This window comes from Lissotriton helveticus, chromosome 2_1 (genome assembly GCF_964261635.1).
Source record: "Lissotriton helveticus chromosome 2_1, aLisHel1.1, whole genome shotgun sequence".
In the NCBI taxonomy this organism is placed as follows: Eukaryota; Metazoa; Chordata; class Amphibia; order Caudata; family Salamandridae; genus Lissotriton; species Lissotriton helveticus.
The window spans coordinates 1201242756-1201260533 of NC_136059.1; the positions used below are offsets into that span (position 1 = coordinate 1201242756).

Below are 17778 nucleotides of genomic sequence, written 5' to 3' on the forward strand. Positions count from 1 at the left end.
AACATGGGAACGTGACTTTGATACCTGTTGGCCGCTATCACTCTGGAAGGGCATATGGACTAAGATCCGTAAATCTTCTAGGGCTGCAAATACCACGCAAACCTTATTTTTTATTTACAACAGACTCCTAATCACGCAGGTTACCATGAATAAACGATTACCCAACACATTAGACTTGTGCTGGACGTGTTCATCACTCAAGGCTGACTTATTCCATATGATTTTTTCTTGCGCATATGTACACAATTTTTGGAAGCAAGTATGGTCTCAAATCAACTTAATTTTTAATACTGGATTTCCTCTCTCCTTAACTCACATTTTTCTAGGCAGTCTCTCACCTATTTGGTACAATGTACAGCTCAAGATTAAAATGATTGACTTATTATTGGCAGTTGCTGTTCAACAAATAACGATCAATTGGAATGATTCCACAAACATTTCTTATAAAACCTGGTGGAACACAGTTTGTCATAATCATAGATTAGATACTGCACTTGTTTATCCTATTATTCCGTCGACTAAACGTTTGAATTTATGGTCACCTTTTACAACATATATTGATGTACAGTTATTCCATGTTAAAACCCTCTCAGCAGGAAGTTCTTAAACAACCATGATTCCCTTAATGGTTCCATTAGTTTCTTCTTATCTCAAAATGGTATTTATGCTCACGTATTCTTAATTTTGCTGTTCAAAGTGCAATATATGTACTTTAAGTGTAAAAGCCTAGATTGTATTAATCCACATGTCAAGATTGTATGTTAAACTCAGACATCTTAATCTCTTTCAATAAAAATATTTTTGAACTTTAAGTACCTATCGGGAGGATGTAGATCATAGAAGCCTTTCTCATGACTTTAGCCTGCCAAAGACCTTCAACTAGGTGGCGGGTTATTACTTGAACTGCACAGCTGTTAGATTCTGGTGGTTCGGGATGCTCTGAAATCCTACATAAGAATGCGGTCTCCTGCTAAGCCTCAAATAGTTGAGCGCTGTGGCCAGCTGTCTGACCAGCTGTAAGAAAACCGGTAGCAGCTCATCCAGGACCACTTATGGCAGGTTTGAACCTTTGACTTGTGGGAACATTTCCCCCCTTATGCTGGGTGGTTCTTCCAAGGGTTATACAGAAGATCAGTGACAGCCTGAATTGTAGAGTAATCCTTCTGGATATCATCTTGTCTCGTAAGGTTTGGTACTCTGATTTACATCACATCCTGCAGAGAGACCACACCTCCCTTGAGCAAAAGAGGGATCTCTTGTCCAAACAGGAGGGTTTAGGGCTGGTGGTTTGGGGTGGGGGGGAGGTTCGAAGGGGGAGTTGCTGCACCTCTTCTCACTTCACTCATTTTTAGTACATGGTTCCTGAGAAATGTACTTTTTGATACGTATCCCTCGCCCCGCAAACCTGGAAACATTAACTGCTCCATGAAAATCCTGCATTAGAGCTGTGCACAAAAGCCAATTAATCCGTTGTCCAGCTCAGTCCCTGACATGCCCATTTCACATCCCCTGGCTGAAACACATTGCAAATGGCTAAGCGCAACATCTACCTTGCGGCCAAGCAGAGAAAACCTGAAAAATTGTTCTCGAGGACCATGAGGAACACTGTTATCCCCCTTATTCTTGCCAGTTTAATGTACAAGCATTTCTAGCCAATGGCATCTTGCAACCTAGCACTCCTTTCGTGTGCCAGGCGCATAAACCTTTTAAGCCCTTAGTGCTCCCGGGCCCTTCACAATGTTTCAAGGGGGCTGGGTGGTTCTTTGGACTCGCCCTTTCTTCATCTCGAAGGGCTATCTGAATTCCATCTGAACAAGGAGAACTTTTGTCAGACTTTTTGTCTCATTCCGTGTGAAAACCGTGGATTTAAACTTGTACTGCTCTTCTCTGTGATCCAACCGTGGATCTGAAGTTGTGAGACTGTTTTGTGTTCTTTGGCAGCAATGATTCCGGACAGATGGTTGGTACGGCCACATTGCTAGATGGATAATATGATAGAAGCCTCATTGCTACACTGCATGAACTCCAATCTCCATTTGGTGTCATTGCACGTTTTTGAGAGCCAATGAATCATCAGTGGCATGCTTTAGGCATGTCCCAGTGAAAAGCATATCCGTTCACTCTGGGCTAACCTACTCACCTTTTGCCAAATATACGCTCTGGGCTTCACTCAGCACATTGTTGTATTTGGCTATAAAGTTTCCTCCTTTTCCTTTTGAGTCCTCCTCCTTTTTAGGGCTCGCCTGCTGATGCGCTTCAGCGCATAGCTGGCGAAGCTCTATAGGGGCTTATCCAGTGTTTATCCACTGGCGATTCCACTGGCGATTCCTTCAAGTGCATGTGCTTTTTAGGTCATTGCGCTTGCGCAAGCCCTAAAAAGCGCGTGCACAATGCCACCAGCCGCCTGCCTGCCTGCCTCGCATTACCACATCAAAGGCAGCCCTCCGAGCGCATTTCTCACCCCCTAATTATTCACGGCCGGCCGGCAGGCACATCAAAGGCTGCTGCTGCCGTGACTCGCATTTCTCCTCCCTCCTCCCCTATCACTGCCCAGGCCGGCCGTACTTTCTCTTTACAAGGGCGCCCATTCCTGAATCACTTGAAATCTCTCCACATTATTTGCATTTTGTTAATTAAAAAAATTAACTTCAACACAGCGTTGCACATTTTTCTCGACTTCGGAAGGATGAGTCCCAATCTCATTTGTACAAAGTGTTGTAATGGGATTATTGGAGAGTTAGAGAAACGTGCTCACAAGTTACATTTTTATGCAAATCATCTGAGTAAATAAACAATAGCATGGTGCCGTTTGCGTCCTTGACTTGATCTGGTTTTTATTTTTATTTTGCTATTATTCTCACAAAGGCTAAGAAGGTCTGCCTACTTTAGTATTAAGTGCTATACGTCGCATAAGCAACAGCTAACCATTCACTCACCCACGCAACGCCACTCACCCATGCAACGCCACTCACCCATGCAACGCCACTCACCCACGCAACGCCACTCACCCACGCAACGCCACTCACCCACGCAACGCCACTCACCCACGCAACACCACTCACACACGCAACGCCACTCACACACGCAACGCCACTCACACACGCAACGCCACTCACACACGCAACGCCACACACGCAACGCCACACACACACGCAACGCCACACACACATGCAACGCCACACACACATGCAACGCCACACACACATGCAACGCCACTCACACATGCAACGCCACTCACACATGCAACGCCACTCACACATGCAACGCCACTCACACATGCAACGCCACTCACACATGCAACGCCACTCACACATGCAACGCCACTCACACATGCAACGCCACTCAACCACGCAACGCCACTCAACCACGCAACGCCACTCACCCACGCAACGCCACTCAGCCACGCAACGCCACTCAGCCACGCAACGCCACTCAGCCACGCAACGCCACTCAGCCACGCAACGCCACTCAGCCACGCAACGCCACTCACACACGCAACGCCACTCACACACGCAACGCCACTCACACACGCAACGCCACACACACACGCAACGCCACACACACACGCAACGCCACACACACACGCAACGCCACTCACACACGCAACGCCACTCACACATGCAACGCCACTCACACATGCAACGCCACTCACACATGCAACGCCACTCACACATGCAACGCCACTCACCCACGCAACGCCACTCACCCACGCAACGCCACTCACCCACGCAACGCCACTCACCCACGCAACGCCACTCACCCACGCAACGCCACTCACCCACGCAACGCCACTCACCCACGCAACGCCACTCACCCACGCAACGCCACACACACACGCAACGCCACACACACACGCAACGCCACTCACACATGCAACGCCACTCACACATGCAACGCCACTCACACATGCAACGCCACTCACACATGCAACGCCACTCACACACGCAACGCCACTCACACACGCAACGCCACTCACCCACGCAACGCCACTCACCCACGCAACGCCACTCACCCACGCAACGCCACTCACCCACGCAACGCCACTCACCCACGCAACGCCACTCACCCACGCAACGCCACTCACCCACGCAACGCCACACACACACACGCAACGCCACACACACACGCAACGCCACACACACACGCAACGCCACACACACACGCAACGCCACACACCCACGCAACGCCACTCACCCACGCAACGCCACTCACCCACGCAACGCCACTCACCCACGCAACGCCACTCACCCACGCAACGCCGCTCAGCCACGCAACGCCGCTCAGCCACGCAACGCCGCTCAGCCACGCAACGCCGCTCATCCACGCAACGCCGCTCACCCACGCAACGCCACTCACCCACGCAACGCCACTCACCCACGCAACGCCACTCACCCACGCAACGCCACTCACCCACGCAACGCCACTCACCCACGCAACGCCACTCATCCACGCAACGCCACTCATCCACGCAACGCCACTCATCTATATGCAAAACGAAAAATGTCAAACTCTTCTATTGCGAGACCTATTGCATTTTCAATGCTTGTTTCCTTCTTGTAGTCCAAATTAGAATTAATGGTCACAAATTCAATATTTAAAATGATGAACGTTTTTTGTCATACAAACCCCCCCCCCCCCCCCCACTCCCGAACAGGTCAATTTCACAAAAGAGTGAGGAACACCATTTAAGATTTTTCACATCTATATGTTGGATGTATGTGGATGTGTGCCTTAGCTCCCCACTTCACCTGTGCTGAATGATTAAATTATAACTACACTATAATTTAATTGATTATACAACAACCTACTCCTTTTGGTAATCTAATCTTCTACATGTGAAGAAGTCATTTCTGAAAAAGCTTCCACAGGAGTTAATCCACCTTTCTGGTGTGCTGTAACAAAACAAGTACGGCCACTGATGACTTTTCTTGGCTTTTCGACGGAGACCTTGCGCCTAGAAACCCCAGGGATGGTAGTGACGAGCTCTACACGTGCTAATATATTGATTGATTGGTGGATGGATGAAGTTTGTAATTTTATCCGTAGAAGTGTGACTTGTAAAACATTTGTCACTTTATTAAGCATGGCCAAGGAAGCATCAAAAGGCACGCAAACAGATTCATGTAGATGTCATTTAAGCAAAGTTTCCCAGAGCTATATTTATTGGGGTGTTTGCATTTGTTGTCCTGGTGCAAGATGTGTCTACACTTGGAGCTGGCATTTGCTATGCCCTGCTAACAGTGGCTACCCTTCAGTCTATAGATGGGTGTAATTTCAATTTAGCATTCTTGGTGCCTGTAACATCTGCTTTTGCCAAGTAACCCTCCAAACCTTCACAAAACAAGTGGTGTTGAGAAGTCGCCTCAAATAATTTTCTGTTCTATTATCACATAATTCAGCACAGAATACCAGTCTTTTTATCACGTTCTTGATGGAAGCTATATAACGATTACCATGCTTGAAATGAATGTAAAGTGGTCTCTTATTTCGTTTATTGGCTGTATCAAATAATTTAATAAATATAATGTTCCCAATGATCATAGATGGGATGGGTATTTTTCAGGAAGCAATATGTAATTTGTATGAGATTCCAATGAAACAAGGCTTTGCTCTGGGGCAAAGACTTAGTATGAGAGTCCTCCAGTGAGCTATCCTTAAACGTTGTTTAACAGAGCCCTGTATGCAGCCACTTGCACATTGTACTAATACCACTCTAAATAAAAGCTCATTTTGCCTTTAATCTGACTCCTACTTGGCCCTAATATATATTTCCCTGAAGGCACAGCTATTTCCGATATGTTAACATCGTTCCAGTTAATCCCCACCGCCTGTTGTGCACTGCTTAAACCCGTTCCTCTCAGAATGCCACATTTTGTCATAAATATACATATACAGGGAGAACGTACAAGGAACTGTGTGCCAGTGCATGCTATTCTCATCCCTATAACCATTTCTGAGCTGTCTAGCCTGCTCGCAGCTAGTCTGCATTTGAGGGCACGTTTCCGATTTAATGTTGCATGTATTGCCAACTACTCTCCATGCATCGCTTTCTGACATATCGATGAGAAAGCCCACTGCGCTCCATTGAGTGCATTTGAATGTTGGAATGTGTGGAAATGTTGATCTTTGGGGTAGGGTACAAAACTGGATTTTCAACTGGGGTGAAAGGGGCTCTGGGGGCATCAGTCATGGCAAAAAGATCAGAACAACTCGAGAACCTAGATAATGTTTTAGCGTGATGCAAAACAAATTATAAGAAGCCACCAAGGGAACCACCAGCGCCAACAAAATCTTCCTTCATTATCCAGTGATGGGAAGGGACATCCTAACATCATGCAGGATTGTCATTCCCAAGCTGTAAATCGGGTAGAAATATGACTGGTGGTAATAGTAAGATTTCAAAGACAAGCTGGCTCACTTGAAAGGCGCCACAACTCTGAATTGCTTGCCCTATGGGGAACGTATTGAGAGATAGTTCTTAATGACTACTTTTTAACAGTTTCTTGTCTTTTTGGGAGAAAGAGGGGCAATGAGTTTGCAATGTGATGATTATATGCAGCGTGTAAGGCCAAAAATAGTTGTAGTTCTAATAGAACAGAAGTTTTCGAAAGAAAGAAAATAATTGAATTGAGTGCTCGATGTGTTTTGTAGGTTTAGCATTCACTATCATTTAAATGAAGAATATAGAAAGTTCAGATAGAGGCAAGGATTTATAATAGAAACATTTGGATTTCTTTACATATTTTGCATACTGGTTCATAAATAATATAACAATCCAAAAGATCAAACCTACTAATATAGATGTGAATTTTACACAAAAAAAAGTAACATCTGAATATACTAGCAATATTGTGACCTCCCAGACTATTTTTAGATGTTCTCTACTGAGCTCCTGTGATTTAGCAAACTAAGACCATAAATCCTTTTAGCTTTTATGTATATTCAACTGAAGCTACTAAACTAAAATGATATACTCAGATCCCATGTTGCAAACATTTATTTTCCATGTATTTCTTCAGAAAAATCATAATATTGTCTTCGATCCTCACAGGTTGTAATCGTTTCAGGTTGATTTATGGCTGTGTACAGTGGACTATAGCCATCGTTGTGTAGTATTATGACCTAAATGTTAACAATTTGATGACTTTTCCATGTATCTCTCCATAGAACTCCGTATCTGGAGTACTGTGGTACAAGCCCGAGAAAAAAAACTAAAGTTGGATCACCACAAACTGTAGCGTAGAGAAACTCAAAGTTATACAGGTTGCAGTAAGATGAGAAACAGACTGCCTAGACTAAACCAGCAGGAAAAGAAAACATGATTGTGGAAATAACCTGAAGTTAATGCTTCTTATGTGTGTAGTAGATGAGCAGCCATAACGCTTTTCACATTAGATTTTTGAATTCATTTCCTGATGCTAGAAGTGCGTTAGAACCCTTATTAAAACCCTGAGAAACGAAAGTTCTCGATAGGTTAGTGCATGGCAGCAACATCTTTCTCTGGAGCGCGGTAGTTACCACCTTCTAAAATGTATCTTAAGCACATGATCACTTTAAATAGTTTTATTTAAACACTTAAAAAAAAAAAATATATATATATATATATATTACACATACATCTCAGTCAATGCTGAGTGGTCATCTCTTCCGTCAGTTTAGCAGTTGCCTGAACCTTTTATCATTTAATTCAACCGTATTTTGTGCTCTTATTTAGGGCAGACAAAAAAGGAAGGGAGTTTTGAGAAAACTTTTGAGAGAGTGCTTTTAAATCTAGTGTCTCATAGTATTTTGTAGCTTGTCTGCATTGTTTTAAAGCCATTTAATGTACCCACCTGGGTTTAAATTAAATCCACCGAACAGGGTTGAAAGAGGCTTTTATTTTTATTTGAAGCTCTTGGGATATATCTTGATTAACAAATGTATAACACCTTACCGAGGACGATGCCAGGACAGCGACGCTTGTAACCTATTTTCGAACTTTCTGTAATGCAATGTTTTTCGCGTTCGATGTCGAATGCCACCCACTGCAGCTTTGCATTACTGTAATCGCTGCTTTTCATACCGTGCTGGTGTGCGTTTTTTATTTTGCGATTCGTAATAGGCTGAAAATCATTTCAACCAAATCCTTGCAAAAATGTAGATTGTAGTAATTGCACCTAATTTGTTGTGTGTTAAGATTGTGCATTGCAAGAACATTCTTGTTAAAGTTCACCCTGGTTAATTTCTTGTTAATAGGTGCAACAGCGGCCGCCAGGAAGGAGGTCATCAGGAACAAGATTCGAGCAATAGGAAAAATGGCAAGAGTATTCTCTGTACTCAGGTAAGCATTGGGTATAGATTCCCTTTTGAGATATTAGTCATGGTGCTTGAGTATTGTTATGCTGTCCCGTGACTTCATGCAACTAATGGCCTAAAGTTTACCAGCCATGATGTTTGGTGGGGAATAACATCAATGTAATGTTACGTTACAGACACGTGACATAGCACTAAGCAGTTCACCCCCATACGGAGTATCCCGGCATTAAAAACATGGAATGTTAAACACAACAGAGTCTCAGAGAGAGATCGATTAAAAAGCCAGGTTTTAATAAGCTTTTAAAAAATTGATTAAGAATGGTAAGAGCACATGTGGACAGGTTACCTATACCAGTAGTATGGGGCTTGGAATGAAAAGGATTGATCTTCGTTATGAGTAGTTGGAATGCAACGAGATGCAACCAGTGCAGTATCAGACAATCTCAAAGTCCTGGCCGGGTTGTAAAAACTGATTTGTGAACGATACAACGGACTACCCCTGTATAGGGCATTATGAGTAAGAAAAACCGGGAGCCAGAGCAGTGATCTCAGCACCGAACAAATCTGGGAGCCTGCTGGAAGATGGCAGCTAAGCCAAGCCACTCTATTCTGGACCATCTGTACACTGGTCACCAGGGATTAATGCATATCTACCATCGGGGTTTTACCTTAGTCCAAATAACTAGTTATAAGCACCTGAGTCAGTCTTCCTACAGTCTAGAGGCAGCCACAAAAACACCATCCTGAGAAAGCGAAGAATTCTGAAACAAGCGCCACAAGTTACCTTCACTTGGCTTACATTCGAAAGCTTATCCATTACAAAGTCACAGTTTTTACCATTTTGGGGGTAGGGCGGGTTGCCTAATTCCCAGGGCCACCAAACTGTCTAAGAAGCTTTCCCAAAAAGCATATCTTCAGTTTTCCCACTATTTATTGGAGAAAGCTGTGTTTCATCCATGTAGCCACAGCTCACATGCAGTCCCCAAATCTGGCTTTCGTTAGCTCCAAGTCCTGACAAAGCAACAACACAAGCTTTGTGTCATCCATATAGTATAGAATCTCAATTCCAAAAGACCTCACAGCCTTAGCCAAAGGGGCAGCATCGATGTCGAAAAGCGTAGGGCGCAGAAAAGATCCTACATGCACCCTACAGGTGTTGGTGACCATCCTGGGTTTATAGGGTGGAATAGAGACTACTTGGAACGATCGTCCAAAAAGTCTCTCAACCAATCTAGGGCCTTAGCGTGCACTCCAGTAACACAGAGACAGTCAGTCAGTGAGTACTGCATGCAAGACCGTATCAAACGCAGCAGAGAGGTCGAGAAGTATACGTGCAACTAGGTTACCCTTACCATGGGTAGATTTAATGGAGTCAGTGACTGCTACTAAGGTTGTTTCTGTGCTGCCCTGAAACTGACTTGAGAGGGATCCAATACACTGTTATCCTCAAGATATCTGCAAAGTTGCTTATTAATTGCTCTCCAAATTTTTTATGGGAAATTGTAATAGGAAAATTTGCTGATTGTTAAAAAAAATTAGGGGGGATATAGGCAAAATTTCAATTTACCTTTCAGCCTGTACCTTTCTACCACTGTGGCGTGACCCTCAGGCCCCCATTCTGCTCTGGCTAGTCTGCCTCAAGCACAGGGCTTTAAGTGGTCCGGGTCCTGCTGCTGCTCAGCATCTGCAGCTCTAAAAAGCAGGTGCTGAGACTGGTCCCTATCAGGCTCTCCATTGTTTGCCCTTTCACCTCGCGGTTATAAAAAGAAACAAAAATCTTAACTCTGCAACAATACCACCCTTAACTGATTTTCATGTACCTTCAAAGAGACTCGTAATCGTTTTTCAACAGTCTAATCATTTCAGAACTTATTTGTTTTGCAGTTTTATATAGCTCAAATTTGACCTAAGTTATTGGAGCGCTTTATATGAGCACCATTTACATTACACAAGGACGTAATTCGTTTTTTGAATCACAAGATGTTAAGCCGATGCCAGGGCTCGAACCTGCTTTCCGAGCTCCAAAGTTGGCAGCACTAGTTATGCCACAACCTCTTATACAAAAAACTGAGACATTTTCTATAATATATAAGCAGCACCATAGTTGTTGATTATTTATCTTATGCAACTATCAGCCATTGAAAAGCTAATAGGCCTGGTTTGTTGTAGGTGTAATGTTATCAGGGGGCGCAACTAGAGCTGAACTTCGGGGGGTGAGGGGGAGCTAACAGGGGTGGCCGGCATGGCTCGCAGGTGGGGTTGCGGGTGCGGGGGTGTCACGCAATGGAAACATTTTTAAAATGAAAACTTACCTTTCAGCCAGCCGAGTCCTGCTCCTGCTTTCCTGCTTCTGATTTCAGGAACAGGAAGCAGGCAGCCAGGCTCCCTCCTCAAGCGAATCACAGCGCAGCCATGCAGTGTTGTGATTTGTCTGAGCGCCGTGACATGGCACTCCTCTAAGGGCTGTATGGGTGGGCATGTATGGAGAAGGGGAGAGCGTGCATGATTGGTTGGGCGGCCCGAGAGGGCTGGCCAAACAGTCATTGTGCACTTGGGAGTGAGCATACCACTCCTCCCCTGCTCCCTGAGCAGAGCAGCCCTGACCACCAGCAAAGGAAACAAAATGATAATAACTTAAAGTTATTATAATTTTATATTTCCTTTCTACTGCTTGAAAGCAGTGGGGCGACGCTCCTCCGCCAGTGCTGGCCCTAGCACTGGTCGCACATGGTGCAACCGTCTTTTTTGGAGCCTCCTCCCCCATTTTCTCCTTCTCTATAATTTCCCTCTCTACCACTCGCCAACAATGCACCTCATCTCTCTATAGCACCTTTCTGACCAACATTTTATTTTTTTATAGCGGTACTCTTAGTTTACTCACACTCAGTTCTGTGATCTGCATGGTACTCATGTAGCAGGCACATTAACCCTTGGCTTTGTGTGGGTGGCAGGAGTGCCCATGTGAGTGCCTGATGAGCGATGCAACAGTGTGACAGTAGGGTAAGAGGAGTACTGCAGGGTGAGTTAGGTGAACATATGAATTTGGGTGCGGAAGTAAGTGCAGAGTGGGATAAATGAATGCATGGTTGTTGTGAGTGAGTTTGTAGGGTGAGTAGTGTGCTTGTGTGACTGCCGGGTGAGGTACAGGGTGAACAGTGCAAGTGCATTGTAAGTGCAGAGTGTTCACTGTGTGTGCAAGGTGAGCCGGTGAATGGTGTGAGTGCATGGTGATCAGTGTGAGTGCATTGTGATCGCTGTGAGTGCAGGGTGAGCATGAGAGCGAGAATGAGGAGTGTGTCTGGGAATGCACTGAGACAACACTTGAAGTAATTCAGCATGTTATTGACGGCGGAGGGTTTCAGATACTAGTTAAACTATTGCTATTATGGTAATCAGGGAGCGAGGGTGAAGGAAATAAATAATGTGCTGATCCTGCAACAAACTTCCAGTCTTATGATTAGGATTGCCAGCTCATTATTTTGATGTCCCAGACCGTACAAAAACAAACAGTCACCTAAAGCCCTATTTTCAGCACTTATCTGTGCATACTTCAAACCGCAAACATAAATAAAAAGCACTTTTAATTTTGTTCTAGGGCTGCCTGAATGATCCATGAATGATAATTTAAGGGAGCAAAGACAGAAAAGTCACATTACAAATGAATAAATACATTTTTATTTAAAACCCGAATTTAGTCAAGACGAGATCTTTGCAGGCTCTTTAAACAACACATGGCTGCCATTTGACTTTGGCAACCCTACTTTTTTTAATCCTTTTCATGAAATGCATTCTCACACTACAGCAAGGAATAGGCAGAGTGGGGACCCAGGGGTAAATATGCAAGTGGTCTTTACAGACCTGTGAAAAACTCGGGCGTGCCAGAGATAAGTCTCCAGACACTGCCCATCACCCAGCAGCCTGGGCTGAGACACACGATGTGGGTGGTACTGGAGCTGAAGCCTTTTCAGCCCAATGTTATTTTTATTATATATTTGAATGCAATGACAGAAGCAGTAAAATACCACACTATACTAAGCACATATTTTTTGTTTGTGTTTTTAAGCCAAGCCCTTAATTACATCGGCAACACCTCTTTCAGCAACAAACCCCCTACCCCCAGTTTTTTCATCTCAATTAAAGCCCTCCTCGTGCAGAAATAGGTTGCGGTGAATCTTTTGCTAACATTAAGTTAACGCAAAAGCCCTGTGGATTGTCTGTCGAATTGCAGCAATATCACTGCCACCTCTTGTACTGTATATCATGCAGTGTTCGTTAATTATGGTGAGTTAGCTGACAGCCTTCAGTGTACTGCTGAAGAAAGGAAAGTGTGCTCTGCCATGATTCGACTTGGAATACAGTGTTCATAATAGCCTAAAAACTTGTGTTTTTGGTTGTTTTTTTTGGTGGGGGGGTTGATACAATTTTGTTACGTTTTTAAGCAATGTTGGCAACCTGAAGCATTTTAAATTTGTGGTCCAATTTACAAGATGTACCTGCAGAACATGTGAACTTGTTGCATTTTACCCCGGATATAGTAAAATCTTGGTTCACGTATTTTGACTTGCTACTGTAGTCCACTACCTGTGCGAACGCCAACCTGCAGCAGGGTATCAGCTGGTTGTGCTTTTGCTTTAGCCGCCCCATCGTGACGGGCTTTTGTGGTGCAGTGCATAGCCAGTCATTCTTTTATGGTCCTTCCTTTTCCCCAATATTTCTCAGAGTTAGAGCTATATTTTCACACACCACAGCTCTGAAGCAGAACGAGACAAGCCTTTCCAAGCTGTACAATTTGAAAATAATGCGCAAGCTAGCTCCGAGAAATATCGGGTTACATGAATTCACTCTGCGCAGCATAGGCATTCGGCTCTGCGCCACCCCAGCTCAGCTAGGGTGACGAACTGGCATGGGTGCAAATTCAGGACTGTGAGTGAAAAAAATCTGGGAAAAGGGTGAAAATTCAGGCCAAAAATTCAGGACTGGAGGTCACAATTCAGGACAAAACTTCGGGACAAAAGGTAACCTTTACAGACACGTCAGAGGAGGTCGCGCTATAGTATAAAAGTAAGTTAATAGACAACCACTTAAGTATTAGTCAAAATAAGTTTATATTCGGTTGAGACAATCGTGCACTTCACGATTTTTCAGTATGCCCGCAGCTTGCTACCTTAGACAATTCAAAGCTTGCATCTCGCTTAAGCAGGTATTAGTCACCAGACAATGGTGAACCACACCTGAATACAAGTGGGGCCGTTTTTATTGTTGATTGAAAGCTACTGGATGTACAAGGAACTGTGCAGTACCAGCCCCCAGTAACAAAACCGCCCCCCTTTCCAGCCTCCCTGGGAAACACACAATGCCCGGTCCGGCCCGGCCAGTCCTGCCTTGCTACCACCTTCCAATGGTGCCCCTCATCTTCACATAGACCGCCTCTCATGTGTATTTAATTGCTTTTATAGTGCTACTCATCCCAAGTATGTATGGCAGGGTGTCAGTGCGTTGCATCACACACATTATATAGAGACAATGACTCATATAAACGTGAAAGTCAATGTATAGGAAATGTTACTTAAGGTAATGGGTGCTACAAGGTGTAATCATTCTCTCATCTATCATTCAGTCTTTCACCATTAATTCTGTCCTTCTATCTGTGTGCCCATCTATATCCAAAATATGTGTGCCCATCTATAGACAAACCTATTCAACCATTTGCAAACCTATCCACCATGTATCCTTCCTTCCATCCATCATTTCACTCATCAATCCACTCTTTCACCCATCCATCTATTCACTCATCCATCCAGCCATTTACCCTTTCACCCATCCAGCCATCCTTTCACCCATCCAGCCATCCTTTCACTTACTCATCCATCCACCCAGTCACTTATCCTTCCACCCCTTCACCGTTTTAGTCATTCATCTCCATCCCCTTTTCACTTATTCATTCATCTTTCCACCCATCTACTCATCCATTCATGAATCTATCCATTGACCCTATTACTCATCCATCCTTTTACTCATCCACCCATCCGTTCTCTCATCCATCCAACCTTTCACTTCTTCACTCATCTATTCATCCTTTTGTCCATCTACCCCCTTTCACTTACTTATCAATCCTTACATCCACCCTTTCACTCATCCATCCATTCACCCTTTCACTTATCAATTCATCCATCCATCCATCCACTCATCCACCCACCAATTCACTCGCCCATCATCTACTCTTTCACTCATCCATCATCTACCCTTTCACTCATCCATCCATCCTTTCACTCACCCATCCACCCTTATACCCATCCATCTACTCTTCCTCCCATACATCCATCTATTTATCTTTTCTCTCGTCCATCCTTCCACTCACTCGTCCATCATTTCATTATCTATCCATTCACCCTTTCACTAATCCACCCCGGCATTCACACATTCCTTCACTTATTTACTCACCCACTGTTTCACATTATGAGCTGAGCCTTTGTCTGCAGAGTTGCAGACAGAAGAGGCCCATCAAGAACTTCACCTCGCTGTAGTTCCTAAAGCAAGGGGTGGGGTGAGGGAGGGTTCACTATGCCTCTGCACATAGGCAATCTGAAAACTTAAAAGTCATGAGTCATGCATGATGCACAGTGCCAGGACGTGAGGTGACTGTGACATGGTGTTCTTTCCAGGGCCTTAAGTGGGGTAAAAAAACTGGGGGGCCTCTTCAAAGGGGGTGTTCGATGTAATTAAGGGCGTGGCTTAAAACACCTAGGCTAGAAACCTGTGCTTAGCATAGTATTCCGCCTGACTGGTATTATGTTGTTTCTGTCATTAAATCCAGATACATAATACAGCAAGTATCATTACACCAACAATAAGCCAGGACTATTGGCTTTGTCAATGGTTGTTAGTTGCTTAAAATAAAAAAGCAGCAGCCCTGGCTTTGTTGAATACAATATTGAAAATGCGTCAGTTCTAAAATGGTAAGACAGTGAAATAACTATAACCTGTTCTTTTTTACTTGTTTCACAGGCTTCTTTATATAAACTGTATTCTCACGTCCCATGTTTACCTTTTATCCATCTACCAGAATGCCTTGCTGTACACTGAGGCAAGAGGAGGCCACCACATACTTCAACAGCCCAGACTGCCCCATTGTCATTCTGTATGTGGCATTTAGCCGGCATACAGAATGACAATGGGCTTGGTGGGGCTGCTCTTGTGCTCGAGGAGGAGCGTGAGGTGGCCCTTTCAGGAAGCTGAGGCCTCTCGCAGGAGAGCAGTGCTGCTTCCTGTAATGGCCATAATTACGGACAATAAAAGTGAGGTCCAAATTACGGACAGTCCGTGAAATTTACGGACGGTTGGTCACCCTACGCTCAGCCCATCAAGATACTACCATCTCTGTTGCCAATCTGCAGCGCCACTTCAACAAAACTTTTCTGCTTGTGTTGTGGATGCACCCTGATTTGTTACACAGGTCCAGTTCTTAATTTGAGCCGGTGGTTTCCGCTGCTCGGCACAGCCACTTAATTTTCAACACCGGCAATATGACAGTCTGCCACATGGTGCCGATGTTTGTCTAATTTAAAGACGAGCTTAACTGCGGTTGTAGACCTCAAAAATGGCTAATACCTGCCTTCCAAGACATTTGTATAGTTTAGGGACCTGGGTTAATATGATTTGTAACACTTGGAGGAATGTGATGCTTAGTAGTTGTGTTGGAACTCGCATTGGCAGTGCTGGCCGGGGCAATGGGTGGTGCAAGCTGCAGTAGCCTACTGACGAGGGCACTGGCACATCATGTTACACAAATGAAGGACTGCATAGGTCGGATTTAAAAATAAGTGAACTTACTAAAGGATCAAGGGGAAAGAACTTTGAAGAAAGCGAAGGTTGATTGAAGGCGCTGGCAGCGTCCCGTTGCCCAATTAAGGGTTCTCGAGTGACATTTGTAGTCGTTTTTGGTGTAAAGGGCTACTTTATTAATTACCGAGAGTCAATGATCATGTTTCAATATATATATATATATATATATATATATATATATATATTTTTTTTTTTTTAAGAACGGAAGCTTTTCTGTTATGAAAAAACCCTCTTTTTATATTAGTGATATAGGTGTAGTTTAATTCCGACAGGCTTGCAAAGCCACTGTGAGGCCTTTTATTACCCAAAAGCCAGGTTTGGCATCAAAGGCTTTGAAGCAGGCTTTCATAACTCCAAACCCGACTGCCTGTGGGGAAACACATGCTCGCGCGCATTAGAACCGGCGGCTCGTGCTCAGCGGAGAGCGCTAATGAGAATACCCTAAAACCTGCAGAGTCACCGCAGCCAGCAGAAAGAATGAGTCAGAGGGATTCTGGGCGGTTGGCAGCCGCTCCCCCACACTGCGGCACGGCACCGTCTTCCTTCCGCCACGTGCATGGTGCTCGAGCCGGCGTGTCAGCCTGGCCATTTTCATATTGGGATTTCTGAAAATGTCTTCCAGGTGAAGTTGTTGAAACGGAGTAGCCAGGCGCACTGTTGTCCATGTTCGTTTGCAAACCTGCTCCGACAACTCCATTTTATGGTTGTTAAATAATGTAACTTTTGAAAATGCGTGCTTATTGTTATGCCCTGGAAAATTCACAGCCTCTGCATGCTGCGCGATAGAAAAACAGAATAGCTTAAGTATATTATGTCGAAGTATTTACACCCCTCAGATTTCTCCGGTGCCTCGTGATGTGAGGGCCCTTGACGCAGAAGGAAAGTATCAATTCTTTGAAGGAGACAGTAGCAAGAATCTTGCTTTCTCAATCTTAACCGTCAATACAGCAGACCATTCAACAGCACCATATTAGTAAGGTACTGCGTGACCGTAGTCTCTAGGGAACCCCCCACCCCAAAAAAAACCTGAACCATATCTTACCAAATACATAAATTACTCAAACATCCACATCACCCTTTACCTTCTGCCCTTTCTTTGTGACACATGGCATCAGGCAGATTCTGTTTCTGTTTAGTCACTAGGTAAAAAATACGAGTCATACTCCGCATTTAAATAGGCTTTGTTAAACAAACCGCACACACTGCTTTCAAGGAAGGGGCATAAAATACAGACATAACATCTCTCAATTTAAAATAAAAATACCTACGAGAGAATCTTTGTATTTGTGTCCTTAATAGAGTTGGTGCTTTTATCACAGTGTCTGTGAAGTCTTGAATTATGTGCCAGGACCTGCAACTAGTGGTGATCTCCACCACTAGTCTGAAATACAGTATTTTGAAAGTAAACTCTTCTGACCAATCCTTAGTCCTCACTGAGTGAATGAGAGACGTCTAGTTCTGCCTTCTGCATCACCCACTTGACCCACTAAGGCCAGTATCAATTCCAAATCAAAAAGTAAACAAAAAAAAATCTTATCTGCTTGGCTCACTTCAGTCTTAACTTTCTTAGGCTTCTTAATAAACTTTGATGCATTGGTCCTCACAGGATGTGGGATGGTTTGAAAACTGCAGGTAGGGCTC

At 44.3% G+C, this 17778-nt stretch overlaps 1 protein-coding gene across 7 annotated transcripts in view; it reads left to right on the top strand.

Moving 5' to 3' along the window:
- PPP3CA (protein phosphatase 3 catalytic subunit alpha) overlaps positions 1–17778 on the top strand; it is a 665570-nt gene that overhangs the window by 624742 nt on the left and 23050 nt on the right. For all 7 annotated transcript variants that reach the window (XM_078676076.1, XM_078676079.1, XM_078676081.1 and 4 more), the window contains one exon: positions 8236–8320. In XM_078676076.1, coding sequence (XP_078532202.1) covers positions 8236–8320 — 85 coding nt within the window. The remainder of the gene's footprint in view (positions 1–8235; positions 8321–17778) is intronic.